General features: G+C 23.1%; 2 protein-coding genes across 3 annotated transcripts in view; one reads left to right on the top strand and one right to left on the bottom strand.

The window, feature by feature from the left end:
* The first annotated feature begins 1,285 nt into the window (after window positions 1–1,285).
* Window positions 1,286–4,521, top strand: elgi (E3 ubiquitin-protein ligase NRDP1 elgi). Of its 2 annotated transcripts, none has more exons than XM_031916539.2 (3): window positions 1,286–1,575; window positions 2,064–2,651; window positions 2,722–4,521. In XM_031916539.2, the coding sequence occupies exons 1-3, from the start codon at window positions 1,486–1,488 to the stop codon at window positions 2,989–2,991; spliced, it is 948 nt and encodes a 315-aa protein (XP_031772399.2). In that variant the 5' UTR covers window positions 1,286–1,485; the 3' UTR covers window positions 2,992–4,521. The 2 variants fall into 2 exon arrangements, with proteins under 2 accessions (XP_031772399.2, XP_086771919.1); XM_086915793.1 differs by having other exon boundaries at window positions 1,321–1,575; window positions 2,046–2,651.
* A 172-nt stretch (window positions 4,522–4,693) lies between these two features.
* The window catches only part of LanA (laminin subunit alpha), a 41,939-nt gene continuing 32,206 nt past the window's right edge, over window positions 4,694–14,426 (bottom strand). The window contains exons 14-21 of the mRNA XM_003693684.4: window positions 9,213–9,750; window positions 7,972–8,067; window positions 7,692–7,895; window positions 7,448–7,614; window positions 7,046–7,288; window positions 6,800–6,959; window positions 6,488–6,715; window positions 4,694–5,651 (exon numbers count right to left, since the gene is read on the bottom strand). Coding sequence (XP_003693732.2) covers window positions 5,383–5,651; window positions 6,488–6,715; window positions 6,800–6,959; window positions 7,046–7,288; window positions 7,448–7,614; window positions 7,692–7,895; window positions 7,972–8,067; window positions 9,213–9,750 — 1,905 coding nt within the window. The 3' untranslated portion in view covers window positions 4,694–5,382. The remainder of the gene's footprint in view (window positions 5,652–6,487; window positions 6,716–6,799; window positions 6,960–7,045; window positions 7,289–7,447; window positions 7,615–7,691; window positions 7,896–7,971; window positions 8,068–9,212; window positions 9,751–14,426) is intronic.

Raw genomic sequence — 14,426 nt, 5'->3', positions numbered from 1 at the left:
AATAATATTTTATTTAATATTATTTATATAATTAATAATAATAAAATTAAATTACTCAAAATTTGTATTTAAATATAATAAAAATGTTATGTTAGAAATTATTCTATAATTTTAATTTTAATTAAAATATAAAACATTTTAGAAAATTATAATATTTTTTCTGATTTTGAATTTTCAAATTAATATAATATATGAATATATAGCATATGGAGAATAAAATGATTCTTAAAACATAAATATTTAATATAAATATACCTTGTATTTCGTTGATAGAAATTTTTCTTTCGCTCATATTCACTTCGTAATTTATTAAACTTGTTTCTATAATGTTAAGTCTAATACTGATTTACTTTTTCAATTATATTATCTTTTTACGACTCTCTGGTCTTATCAAAACATATAAGCTAACAATTAATTCTGAGGACGTTTATCATGTTCGATAGAGTCGAAAATTAAGATAGTAGATGTGTTTGATAGATAGATTTGTCTAACTACATAATAAAATACATAAATTTTTCGTGAATAATCAAACGAAAAGCAAGATATTATTAAAAGATAATGAAAATGAAACAACTTATAGATGATTCATTTTCTCTGTGTTATATTGAATATTCAAAATATTTGATTAATTAAATCATTATTGATTTATTCAAATAATTTTTATTTTACTTTTAACTTTACTTTTAAACTTATTAAAAGTAATCAGAATTATTATATATATGTACAATATTATAAATGAATAATAAGAAAAAAAAAGCAATTATTTTAAAGTTATATTTAAAAATAAATAATTGTTAATGTTTTCATTTCTTATTTTAAATATTAATGAATATTATCAAAAATATTTTATCATTAGATAAATCATAAATTATTTTATGATGAACATATATTAAAATGAAAGTATATTAAATTCACTAGATGCACTGAAATGCAACTAAATAAAATGCGACTAAATCTGAAAATGAATTATGATTTTTTAATTGTTTTTATTATATTTTTATTATATATTATAACAAAATTTTAATTATAATAGTAAAGATATTAATAAAATTAATAAAATTTATTATAATATGAATAGTTGTTAAAATATAATTATATATATTTTAAAATTTATTAATATTATATACGATTCTGTAAAATTTAATGTATTGATAATCATACAATATTCTTTCCTTAAAAAATTTAAAAAATGAATTTTAAAAAATTCAAGCTGATCGTATGAAAAATTTGATTCAACTTTATGATAATTTATAATAATTGTATATAGTGAAAATCATCAAATTTCGAACAAATAGAATTGCGATATGCGTTGATACATATGCGTTAAGTGACTATTGTCACGTTGCGTGCTGCTCAAAGAAAGTAACGGTATACTTCTAGAGCTTTCACGTCGTACGCCATCGAATTTGTGATTCTGGATCTACAGTTTTACAGGAGAGGCTCGTCGCTACATACAAAGACGAGTTATTGTACTCAGTTCACATTATGGGGTTCGATGTGAACCGCTTTCAAGGAGAAGTTGATGAAGAATTAGTTTGTCCAATATGTTCTGGAGTCCTTGAGGATCCTGTGCAGGTATTATTTCTGTTTCGTCCATTTATGATTAAATACTTTTAATAAACTAGTTTTGTACATTTACACAAATCTAACCTAACTTTTTACCGATTTACTTTTATCATTTTTATGATTATTGTATTTTCCATTGATTATTAAATATTGTCAAATGTGTACCGATGATTGTTTTTATATATTGTATTCAATAATTTAATTTATAAAAGATATTGATTAAAATATTTAGTATTGATTTTATAATGTCAATCGCTTAAATTTTTACGACTTCCGTTCTGTCAAAATGTTTATAAATATTACTATTTTGATTTTATTTATTATGAATAAGATTGATATAGATTTTTTTAATAATTTTATTTTAGTTTTTAAGAAATTATATAGAATAATATTTTATATTCATTATATATTTTAAAATATAATATATAAATTTAATATCAAATTCTGTAAAATATATAGCTTAGCTTAAAAACTGGTAGGTGAACAATATGTTGCAGGCACCTGTATGTGAACATGCCTTTTGTCGTACATGTATTAATGAATGGATAAATAGACAACCTACCTGTCCACTGGATCGTACACCAATTACATCTGCTCAGCTTAGAGCAGTTCCAAGAATACTTCGAAATCTATTGGCCCGCCTTTGTATTAGTTGTGATAACATCATGTATGGATGTCAAGTCATAGTTAAGCTTGACAGTTTAGTGTCACATTTGGAGCAATGTGAATATAATCCTAAGAGACCAATGCTTTGTGAACAAGGATGTAGTCTTATTATTCCCAAAAATGAATTAAAAGATCATAATTGTGTGAGAGAACTTAGAAACATTATACATTCCCAACAACAAAAACTTGCTGATATGAAACGTGAATTAGGTGAACAACAACTTCAAATAAATGAACATAAGAGAGAAATACATCTTTTAAAAGACTTTATGAGAGCATTGAGAGTTTCAAACCCTGCAATGCGTGCAATTGCTGATCAGATGGAGAGAGACGAAGTTGTAAGATGGTCTGCTACTCTTCCTAGAGCAAGAGTAACAAGATGGGGAGGAATGATTTCCACTCCTGATGAGTTATTACAGGTACTTAATAATAATTTATAAATTTATATTATTAATTAATTCTATAAACTAACTAAACATAATATTACAGACTATGATAAAAAGAACTCTATCAGAATATAATTGCCCACCTCATGTGATTGATGAATTAATGGAAAATTGTCATGAAAGGAAATGGCCTCCAGGATTAAATTCCCTTGAAACCAGACAGAATTCTAGAAGACAATATGATAATTATGTTTGTAAAAGAGTCCCTGGTAAACAAGCAGTGTTAGTTCTTTATTGTGATAATACACATATGCCAGAAGATATGATGGTTGAACCTGGATTAGTGATGATTTTTGCACATGGCATAGAATAAAATTTTCTATCAATGTACCATGCATGCCAAGATATTTTGATGTCCATTTTTTTTGTTGTTTGTTATATTCATCATGATTAACCTTGAAAATGCATGGAATATCTTAGTACTTATATGCAGATATTGGAATATTTGCATAATTTATCTTGCAATTATTGCAGGATATCTTTTTAAAAGTATTGAAAGAAACAAATGACATGCCTCTTGTGATAAACAATTGTACAGACGCAATTGCCACACACAAAAAACTAATTGAATGTCTGAATCATTACACTGTGATATACTATTTCATTGAGAAATTCCTGAAATTGCGTGATAAATAGTAAACTATTTTTTTTGCGTAATTCCATGTACATTTTTATAAATCGAATTTTTTGTTTATCATCTGATAAACCAACTATTTGTCGACTATTTCAGGAAATTTTTTACATATAGAAGTCTGTAAGTGTTTTATTATAATGCTTTAGAAAAGTAAGAAAGAAAAAATATAGAAATTATCAATATGGTAATTGCTACTATTAAGATTTGAATGTGTTCTAAAAAATAAGTATCAAATATCAGAATGAAGAAAAATTTCTTCTTTTCCCAACATTATTTATATGATTTTAATAAAACACCTCAAAGTGCATATGAAATAAACATCCTATACAACGATTGTTTGAATAAATTAATATACTCTGAGCGAACATATATATCATTTACAATTTATACAAGATAAGAATGCTATTTTCACAAAATAATACAAATATTAGTTTAAACTAATAACATATGATAAATGAAATTAATGAGCTTGAATTTTTTTAATATCATTTCTTTTGAAATTATATAAAAAAATATGTATAAAGAATTAGTGTAGAACATTCGATCCTTTAGCTGTTTTTAAATAAATATATAATAAAGTTCTGCTTTTTTGTCTTTGCACAAATGCATTAAAAATAAGTTAGTTTTTTTTAAATTGCATTATTTACCTTTGAATGTAAGATTTTTGTATAACGCAGCTTCTTATCTTAATATACTAATACATGAGGCAATATTACATATTTTATTTTGGACATTAATGTTAATTATGAGTTATGTTTACATATAATTCTTTTTATCTTTATTTATATAACATTTTTCAATAGCTTTGAAAGTATAGAATTTTAATACATTGAGTACTAAGTACATTTTGTAGTCACACATACATTTTATAATAAAAATCATAATTTTTTATATTGGATTATACACATATATGTATATACATACATTATTTCTATATACATAATATATTATATGTTTATATGTATATGTTTAATTATTAAATATTATTGACTTTCTTGATAATATTGAAAAATAAAATGATAAAAAATGTTTTTAATACAAATAGGAAATTAAAAAATTTTTACAATATATTATTATTAGCACTCAATGCATTAAATATTGAAAATTATTTTTTCTCAGAGCTTTTTTAACGTAAAAGATTGTACACAATTTTATATACAAATTGATAGTTGTTATATCCATAATAAATTTGATTTTATGTATTGTAAATCATTTAATATAATAGTTTATTTTACATTTCGCGCTTGCTATAAAATTTTCAGGATCTAGCGTCGGTGTGTTATCAAGAAGAATGCAATAAAATGCAATAAAATGACAAAATAAATGAAAAGTGTTATATTATCACTATATATGAATAACGTAAATTTAAAAAAAAAAAGGATATTGTAAATACTTTTATTTAATTTGTGTTTTAATTTTTCTAAATATTTTTATGTTTACAAAAAAATACAAAATCTTCTAACAATACTATAGATATACTTATGATTTTTATTGATATAAGATAATTTTCTTTGGTTATGTATTACAGTGCATTTTGAATAACTATCATTGACGTATCATCTTCGTTTCAAAAATTTTTGATTTCCTTAATATGAATTATAACTTAACTTATTCGAGTGTTTAAATAGCCATTGATGGATGCACAGTAGGGAATACGTTCTATTTTCCACAATAGAAGTGGAAAAACCGACGTTCAGTCTTTTGTGCATTGGAATAAAATTCTACTTATTGAAAATTTCATTTTTTTGCATATTTGTCGAAAATTTATATTAAAAGATATATAATTTTTTCAAAATTTTAATATATCGATGGCTGGACCCTGAGATATGGCACTTAATATCCGATATTTTTAATTTATTTTCAATTATTTTTGAACAACTATCTTAGATACTTAAAATACTAATATAACATTTTCATAAAAATGAGTAGAAATTATGTAACATTGTATTTATAATTTTTTTTTTTTTGATGGCACTTAAAAATGAATTGGAAGACTATTATTAAAAAAGAAAATTACAACATTACGTTAATTAATTTTAAGTGCATTTTCATAATTGAAATTGTTAAAAATTATATCGTTGAGCATATGCCTGTTATAACATGTCCGTGAGCATGCTCAGGATCTAGATTTATAGATTTCATGTTGATTTGAATTTTAGTAATGCAGCCAACATATTGTGTTTGCGAAATACTTCCCCGTAATCTCTTTCCAAGCAATGGATGTCCACCGATAAAGATCTGATGGCTCATGAGACTTCCCGCTACATTTTTACCGCCAATTCCTGGCGCGGCTGCTTTATAATCTACTGATAAGAGTACGACATTCTTCTGTTTAACAGCTGTACAAAAAATATATTAAATTTATTTTCATTATTTTTTATGAAAAGAAAACAAATATATATTAGTAATATTCCATTAAATTTTAATAAATAATATTTTAATAATAATTTTAATAATCATAATAAATAAGAAAAGAAAATAAAAATAATTAGAAATAGCATGCCACAGTACTGATTATGAAAAAAATGATATAAAAGTAATTATAGAATAAAAATAATTATGCAATAAAAAAATTTATTTTTTGTACTTTTCATCTCATATCATTAGTTAGGAGCAATATTAATGGATTATAAAGATTCTTTTGATTCTATATCCAAATAAATATAAATCGGATTTATTTTAATAATCTAGTTTATAAATATAATTTTACTAATATATATATTATTATTAGTTATCTATATAACTGATATGATTTATCAAACGATTATTAATAAAATTTTTAAAATTATTAATAAAAGTTAATAAAAGTTCAATTTATATTATATTTGAATTCATTACATGGATTAATCTCAACAATCTATTAGCATTGATATGTCCATTAGAATCTTCATAAAGATAAAAATCATCGAAATTTTTTATCACATTTAAAAATTTTTTTATCACATAATTATTATTATTATTTTTTTATTCTTTTGACATGTGTTTTCAATCATTGCATCATTAACTAAACATATTGCATTTATTTCACTTGCCCTAATTAAATTTTCTTATTTCATAGAATCAATTGGAAGAAAAATTCTATTCTGTATCTTTGTGCTTATTATTGAATTCTGATCTTATTAAAATTTAATCGTATATTACTAATAATATTATAATATTGTAAACTAAATTTTACCTCGAATATTGTGCCATTTCCCATCGCACAAAGAATTCGAATATGTAGGTTCAAAAGAAGTTTTTATTAAACCTTTATGCGTTTTAACAAGGAATGTTACAGTTCCATTAATCATTTCCAAGATCAAATAATCTCGTTTCCCACCAATATATAATAAGAGACCGGAAGTTGAACGAGGTTTAATCTCCATTTGAATGTCGACTGTTCTGCCAATACCGAAATTATCCACTAGAATAATATTTTATAATTAAAATTCGTCATATCAAATTTTAATAATATTTAATCAATTATTTATCAGTATGTGATACGCACTTGGTTTATATAGATTGCTACCATTACCCGGGAAGAAGAATAATCCTTCTTCAACTTGTTTTGAACATGGAATTACACCAACTTTATTTGTAGGCTCACTAACTGGTTGTCCATTCACCATAAAGTTTCCTAAACATCCTTTAAATGTATCGTTCATACCCTGAGAATAATTTTTAAAAAATTGTTAAAAATTGATACAAATATAATGTATAATTAAATGTATAATTTATATATTAATTTACTCACAATCATATCAAGAACTTTACTAGACATATTTTGAAGTACTCCTCCTACATAGAACGGAGGGCTAACATTTATAACTTCTATCGTTCCTTGAGAATATCCTGTAACTGCTTTATCTTCATCAACAATTAATTGTCCATAGTTTCCTTTCCTTTTAAATATCACGATATGCCATTTGTTGTCATTTATTTTCGTCTCGCTAATTAAGAGAGCTGGTCCACTTCCACAATCAAACTTATAATGCAGCTTAATAAAAATTTAAAATATGTGAAAATGACATATACAATTTTTTAAATTCTTTATACACAAATTAATAATTGTATTAAAAATATTTTAGAGATCAATTTAAATTATGAAAATTTGATTGGTGCTTTTTCGAAATTTTATCTCAAATTAATATTTTACCTTTCCATTATTGACATACAAAGCTATTAAATTCTGGTTAGTATGATCCGCTGTATAGAAAATGATTCCATTATCGGCCATCGTTTTGATATCGATTTGGAAATCGTAATCATTCTTATATCTGCCGTTTAGTGATCTGTATTCCAATCTACTGTTTCTTGCGGTGCCTATAAGTCAAGTATTTTTTAAATTAAAATTTATTATTTTCCATTTGATCTAAAATATCATCACGATAATATCATACCGAATCGCCAAGCATTTTCCATATCAGGATCTACAGTGGGATAATATGGCAATTGACATTGATCGACATATAATGGAGTCGTTCTCTGAGTTGTAGTAGTAACTTCAGTAGTTGTAGTTAATTCATCATGATAATTAGGAAGACGTCCCTCAATCGTAGGTTCCTCTTCATCCGTTCCCTTATCTAAATCGACGTCGATAATATCTAACGAAATTTAATAGATTACAGATTAGATTACTTTATCGTATTCATTATTTTATTGCTATAATATTATACTCACTAATCTGAGTAGATATTTCGACATTGTCGTCTGGATTTTCTGTAGGCAATAGAGGTGGAGGTACATCTGGTTCTAACTCAGGTATATATGGTGCAACTATGAATAAATATACGTATATTAAAATAATGCAAATAATCTTTCGACTAATATTATAATTATATATTAATTATACTAATTATTAATACATTATATTACTTTGTGCAAAATATACTTAAGAATACTAAAGAATAATCTTTATCAAGGAAATTTTTTTGGATTGAATTAAACAAATAATATTACACCGAAACAATACAATATATTTTTTGAATTCTTTCTTTTCGTCTTTCAATAGCTGCCATTAGAACTCAGATCGATACCAATTGATGATATTTAAATAATTCGATATTGATATTTTTTAAAATTATTCTAAAGGAATATTATAATAAATCAAAAATCGTTCGATATTTTATGCAGATAAAATATACTTATTTGATATTTTTGAAATTTTTAATTTATATTATATTGATATTCATTTATTCTAAAAAAAAAAAATAAATTTTTGAAAATGATTCGTGTATTTTTAAAAATCGGAAAACTAATAAATAAAAAGAATAAATAAATAATATCATAAATAAAATATTATTTCTAATGTCTATTATATAATTATCTAATTTTATGAATAATATAATGTGTTATGTATTAAAAAAACATTAAAATTATAATGAATTGTGAATTGAATTTTATAAATTTGATTTATATATTTATTTTATATACATGAAATACTTGAAAGAATTAAATGTTCTTATTTTATTATACAAAGATTCTGCAAAAAAATTTAATATTATTTTTTAAAATGAAAGTTATATTATTAAATATATATCGAAATCTTTGTAGTATTTAGAGCATCAATAATAATATTTTTGAAGATGAATTAAATAGTTGTCCATATTTTTATATATAGATATTGAAAACATATCGATCTTTTTTTATACTTGCGTCTTTAGCATATATCTGATAATATCAGATCAAAATTCATTCAAACTAATATCAAAAAAATATCGAAGAATAAATATCGCTAATGCATATTATATTTACTAACTGTCATCTCTACATTCATCATTGTCAGCAAAAATGAAATAAGATTAGAATTTCGTGTTCAAAATATCGAATTTCATAACAATTATGTACATCCTCGCCATCAATTTATAATGGATAATATATTATAACTATTGTCAAAATGTTAATTAATATTAATTACTTACTCGATGGATCTCCTAACTTGCACTTTCCAAGAAGAGCATGAGGTCTCTCCGTCGTATTAGCGAAATTGACAATAACACCGTTCAATGTTGCATCTCCGATACAACCGACGAATGGGGTCATAGCTCCAGTTTCAGGAATACCGAAGACAGCCGGTAAACCACCAATATACAAGCTACCATAAGGTATTTGCAATATAGGCGGTTTTATATCGGAACTGAAATTCTTAGTGTCATCGATATCAAGCTTCAAAGAGTCGTGTGAATGCGTAGCCGTAACTACATGCCACTCATTATCATTGAACTTAATGCCCGCGAGACTCGTTCGTAATTCCTCACCCTGACTGTTGAAGACGAGTACACCATCGATTAGAGATAAGTAGCTAACTACACCTTTCTCGTGATCAGTTACGTAGAAGATTAAGCCATCGTTCGCTAAAGTCTTAAATTTCAAGTTCACTTGAAGAACATTTGGCACGGAGATATTGTGCCACCTTACGTAGCCGGGTGCATTCTCTTCGAAAGACACCAAACTTGCAAACTAGATTAAACAAAAAATAAATAAAGTTAAATTATTAAAATTTTTATTTATATTATTATATATAATTTTATTCGATTGATACGTCTCAATCGAAAAAACGGTAATCAAGCATCGAAAAGCTTATTGATATAATCTTTATGTAAAATTCTGATAGATGAAGTATTAACGTTATTTATTTAATATAATTTTCAATTCATGTTATTTACAATAAAGCTCCATTTATTAGAACGAGGTTTTCGTCAATAATCGATTAAGTGAATTCTAGCTAAATTCTGATTAATTAGTGCCAAGCATTATTCTAATTATATGCATATTTGCAACGAATGAAAACAAAAGCATAATATAATAGACTAATATAGTAACATAATTCAAAAAATAAGCTAAATATATGATTGAATCCAGTTATGTAAATTTGAATTTCAGTTATTTAAACAAAAAATCAAAAATAGTGGAAATAATTGGTAAATTTATTATTTATTCATTTAATTAAATGAAGTTCTATTATAGTTTTTTAATTAAAATTTTTTAAATAAAAAAAATTTTGAATCGCTTTATATTTAAATAATGCTTCTAATCTAATTATGGTAATTGGCATCATAGTTTAATTATTGAAACAATGAGTTAGAGAACATAGCTTGATCGAAAGCTTATGTTTCAAGGATTATAATTATTATAGTTTGGAATTATGGATATATTTGGAACTTTCTGAGTATAATGATATTAATAAAAATTATATCTATTACTATTTTATCTACATGTATACGTCCATGATAGTATATGCTTCAGTATTTTCATTATTCATTGTATGCTTTATAAATATATCATAGTGATAGACATCTAAAATAACGGATGAACTAATATCATCAAACTTATAATATTTTTTTATACAGATATTGGATTCCACAAATATGTCGAATTTATGGAATGCGAAAATAACATAAAATTTTGAGCGATGAAATTACAGTAACAATATTGCATATATAGCTAATATCGCTATCATTAGACATTATAATTTGAATTATCCATTGTTTTATATTTTATTTTTGTATTTCGTACATTTCCGGAATGGAAGCTTAAACTCTCTATGGATATATATTAAGTATTACATTACTGTTATACTAAGTATATTTATTAATATTATACTAAGTATAACATTAGTTCACCAATAGTTATATATTTTAAGTGTCATCTATCATAATATATATGTTTAATAGCTGATATTAAAATTAATAAATGATAACATAACATTATAATTAATATAATTAATGTAATTAATATATCTATTTTGAGAATTTAGAAATAATTATACATAAAAATAACTTTTGTAACTGAAATTATAATAATAATTATATCATTTTCATATTTTTATACTTGTTGTTCTTCTTCTCTGTTGTAACTTCACTTGCCCGGTTTTATATAGAATAACCAATGATACAATGGAAAATTTCTCGAAAAGAGAATGATTCTATATAAAAAAATAATATATTGAAAATATAAAATAGAATTTTTTTGTACAAAGCTTTGTTTTTAAGAAAATCATCTTTAAAAATTCATCAAGTAATTCGTACACATAAGTATTTTTTGATGTAATATATCTCGATGTGGCTTACTCTCCCTAAATTCAGATTTGTGTTTATTGTACTGAATAATTAAGTATATATAATAAAATAGAATATTAATAATTATGATGTTGAAATTTTATATTTAAATGATATGACTTCTTTGAAGATCGAATTGGTTATGATGAAGCTTAACCATCATGTTCTCGTATCAATTAATTTTTATTTATAAATCAAATTCAAATAGATTCATATTAAATCAGTTATTTATTACAAGTTAATTAAAGGAAAGAATCACAATCAATCATTTAAAACAGCAGAATAAGCAGCTAGAAAACATTGATAGAAATTTAGTTAAATTATAATTATGTATTCGATAAATGGCCAACAATTTTTAACAATTTCTGTGATAATAAAATTTATGTATATTAATTTATTTTGTTTTATTATGTATTTTTAATTATTCAATATAATAAACAAATCTGAATTGACAAAGTAAATTATGATCAGATATATTAGTGCACATGTATTCGACAAATTTAAAGTTTCGATTTTCTCGAAAACAAAGGATCATATAAAAAAATTTTATTATATATTTTCGTTTTTTTTTTATATAAAATCACGGTTTTTTTGATTGTCAAAATCACTACTTACCGATCATCATGTATATTATTTTTTCATAAAATAATGATTGTATCAATTTACTCACACATTTTAAGTATCTATGTAATATATTTATAGAAATAATAAATAAGCGGTGGTCATCTTGACGCACATACTATCATAGACGCATCTATATATGTATATAGGTAAGATTCAATATAATATCTCGAAAGCCATGAATTTATGGTAATTCGAATTGTAATCTTTGAGGCATAAGTTCTTCTTCAAGTTATTATTTATTCTTTAATTCGTTCTAATAATTAAAATGAAATCAATTATTTAAAATAGAGGCCACTCCTCGATCCTCTTGAAATATATTATCAAGATTATCATTTTGAACAACTTTTTCTTATATATTTCAACGATTGTTCGGCTTTAATTTCGATATGTAATACGCAAAAATGTTTTCTATTTTACATATCATATTTATAAATGTCTGAATAAAAGTTAGAATAAATTTAAATTTTGATTAAATATAAAATAATTAAATTATTTTTTTTTATCTGTCCATTTCGCGGAGATCAAATAATAGTTAAATGGATTTGATTAACTGATTAAGAAATTAACTAAAACTAAACATTAAATAATCCAATATTGTTGTAGATATATTCCTTAAGAGTTTCGTACTCAAACGATATCAAATAGAACTAAATTATATATATAGAACTAAAAAAATAACAATAGAACTAGAAAATTATCTCTCTCTTTTAGATTTAATAATTTTAACTTTCACACTTAATTTAAGTTTAATTGTAAATTAAATTCTTAAAAAAAATACATAATGTAATGGTTAATACATTAATAAAATAAACATTTTTTTATTGCAAAATAAACTAAATTTATAAAATGCCAAAATTATTTTTAAAAAATCATTTTGCAATGCACATTTTTACGCGAATGTTTCTTGTCCATAATCTTAGTAATTAATTACTTGTGTCGTGTTGTATCGTAAATTTTCAAAGAACCCTCTTTGCAAGAAATACAAACCTTAGACAGTAACAAACGCTAGAAGTCTTTAGGGAAATTTTCTTGAGATGATAAAAAAAAAACAAATGAAATCAGTTTTTATGACTGAGTTTTCGTGGAATGTAACTTTATATAATATAAAGTGAAAAAATAAATTATAAAAACAAAAATATTATGTTTCAAATTATATATATCTGTCTTCTCAATAATAATAAATATATATTTAATATATAATGATTTTGACTATTAATTTGAATTGATATTTGATTTAAATTCAAAAAAATAAATAATAAATTGCGATTCATATTAAATTTTATATTATATCGTTATTATGTTTGAAAATGTTTTAGACATAATATTAAAAAATAGATATAGTTAAGTTTTAGACAAGTTGTGTTTATAAAACTTAAGATAATAATTTTATAATGCAAAATATTTAAGGAGTAAGTCTAAATTGATATCGAATTTTTATTTTAATTAAGTTTCAATTCAAAGAGATTTAAATTAAAGCTTAATTAGCAATTAAATCTATTCAATTACTAGATTAAATAGATTAAACAAAATAATACATTCCTAGTCAAAATCTAACATATTTAAGATAAACTTATTCCAAAATCTAATAAAATAATTTAAATCTATCTAATCTATCTAATTTATTCTAAATTTAATCTAAATCTACTTCAAATTTTAGAAATATGATATGTAATATTAAGAAAGAAATGTTTTTGCGTATTTGTATATCTGAAAATCAGTTATACAAAATGAATCACCTGAAAGCTGAAATAATTTTGAAACTGTTAATTATATTGAAAAAATTTTTAAACAAAAGTTAAATAGTTTGTAATTCAAAATAACTCGTTTTTTAATAGACGAGATCAAGTTTACTTCTTTAAATGAAATCATATATTTTTTTATATTATTTAATAGATCAATTGATGCAATTCGTTATTCTTTATTAATCCTATACATGTCAAAAAATTATTAGTTTAAGAAAATATTTAAACTTAAATTTCATAAAACGTTATACAAAATTTCTTTGATAAAATACAAAGAAAGTATAAATCGAATGATCCTTATCTTTCATATACATATATTATATTTTCAAATTTTAAAATTAAAATTAAAATATCTTTTAAAGTAGTAATCTTTCAGTATAAATAATTTTTTATAAAACATAATTAAATCAAATATTGCGATTGCAAAAAATAAACTTTATACATTTTTTACGTATCCATTTAAAAAAAAACAAATTATATTAATACATGTCTTTGAAACTATTCAACTTTCGTTTAAACTTTCTTTCGATATAATCAATATCAGTTTCGAATGTATTTTATCTTTTAGTTTTAGTACTTTAATTCACTCTTTCATAAAATTACTTAGGATACTTGATCCTTGATAAGATATCTAAAATTTAAAAACAGTAACTTTCATTCCAATAATTACTATTATTTTCATAAGATTTCAAAAGATTAATAAATATACAAC

This window comes from Apis florea, unplaced genomic scaffold (genome assembly GCF_048593485.1).
Source record: "Apis florea isolate Af1SG1 unplaced genomic scaffold, ASM4859348v1 contig_3794_pilon, whole genome shotgun sequence".
NCBI classification, from domain to species: Eukaryota; Metazoa; Arthropoda; class Insecta; order Hymenoptera; family Apidae; genus Apis; species Apis florea.
This window is presented reverse-complemented; position numbering and strand designations above follow the sequence as displayed.

Coding starts and splice junctions, on each gene's coding strand:
- elgi (XM_086915793.1), top strand. CDS start 1,486: ATGGGGTTCGATGTGAACCGCTTTCAAGGAGAAGTTGATGAAGAATTA. Junction 1,576..2,045: donor TCCTTGAGGATCCTGTGCAG/GTATTATTTCTG, acceptor AAAAACTGGTAG/GTGAACAATATGTTGCAGGC. Junction 2,652..2,721: donor CTCCTGATGAGTTATTACAG/GTACTTAATAAT, acceptor ATAATATTACAG/ACTATGATAAAAAGAACTCT.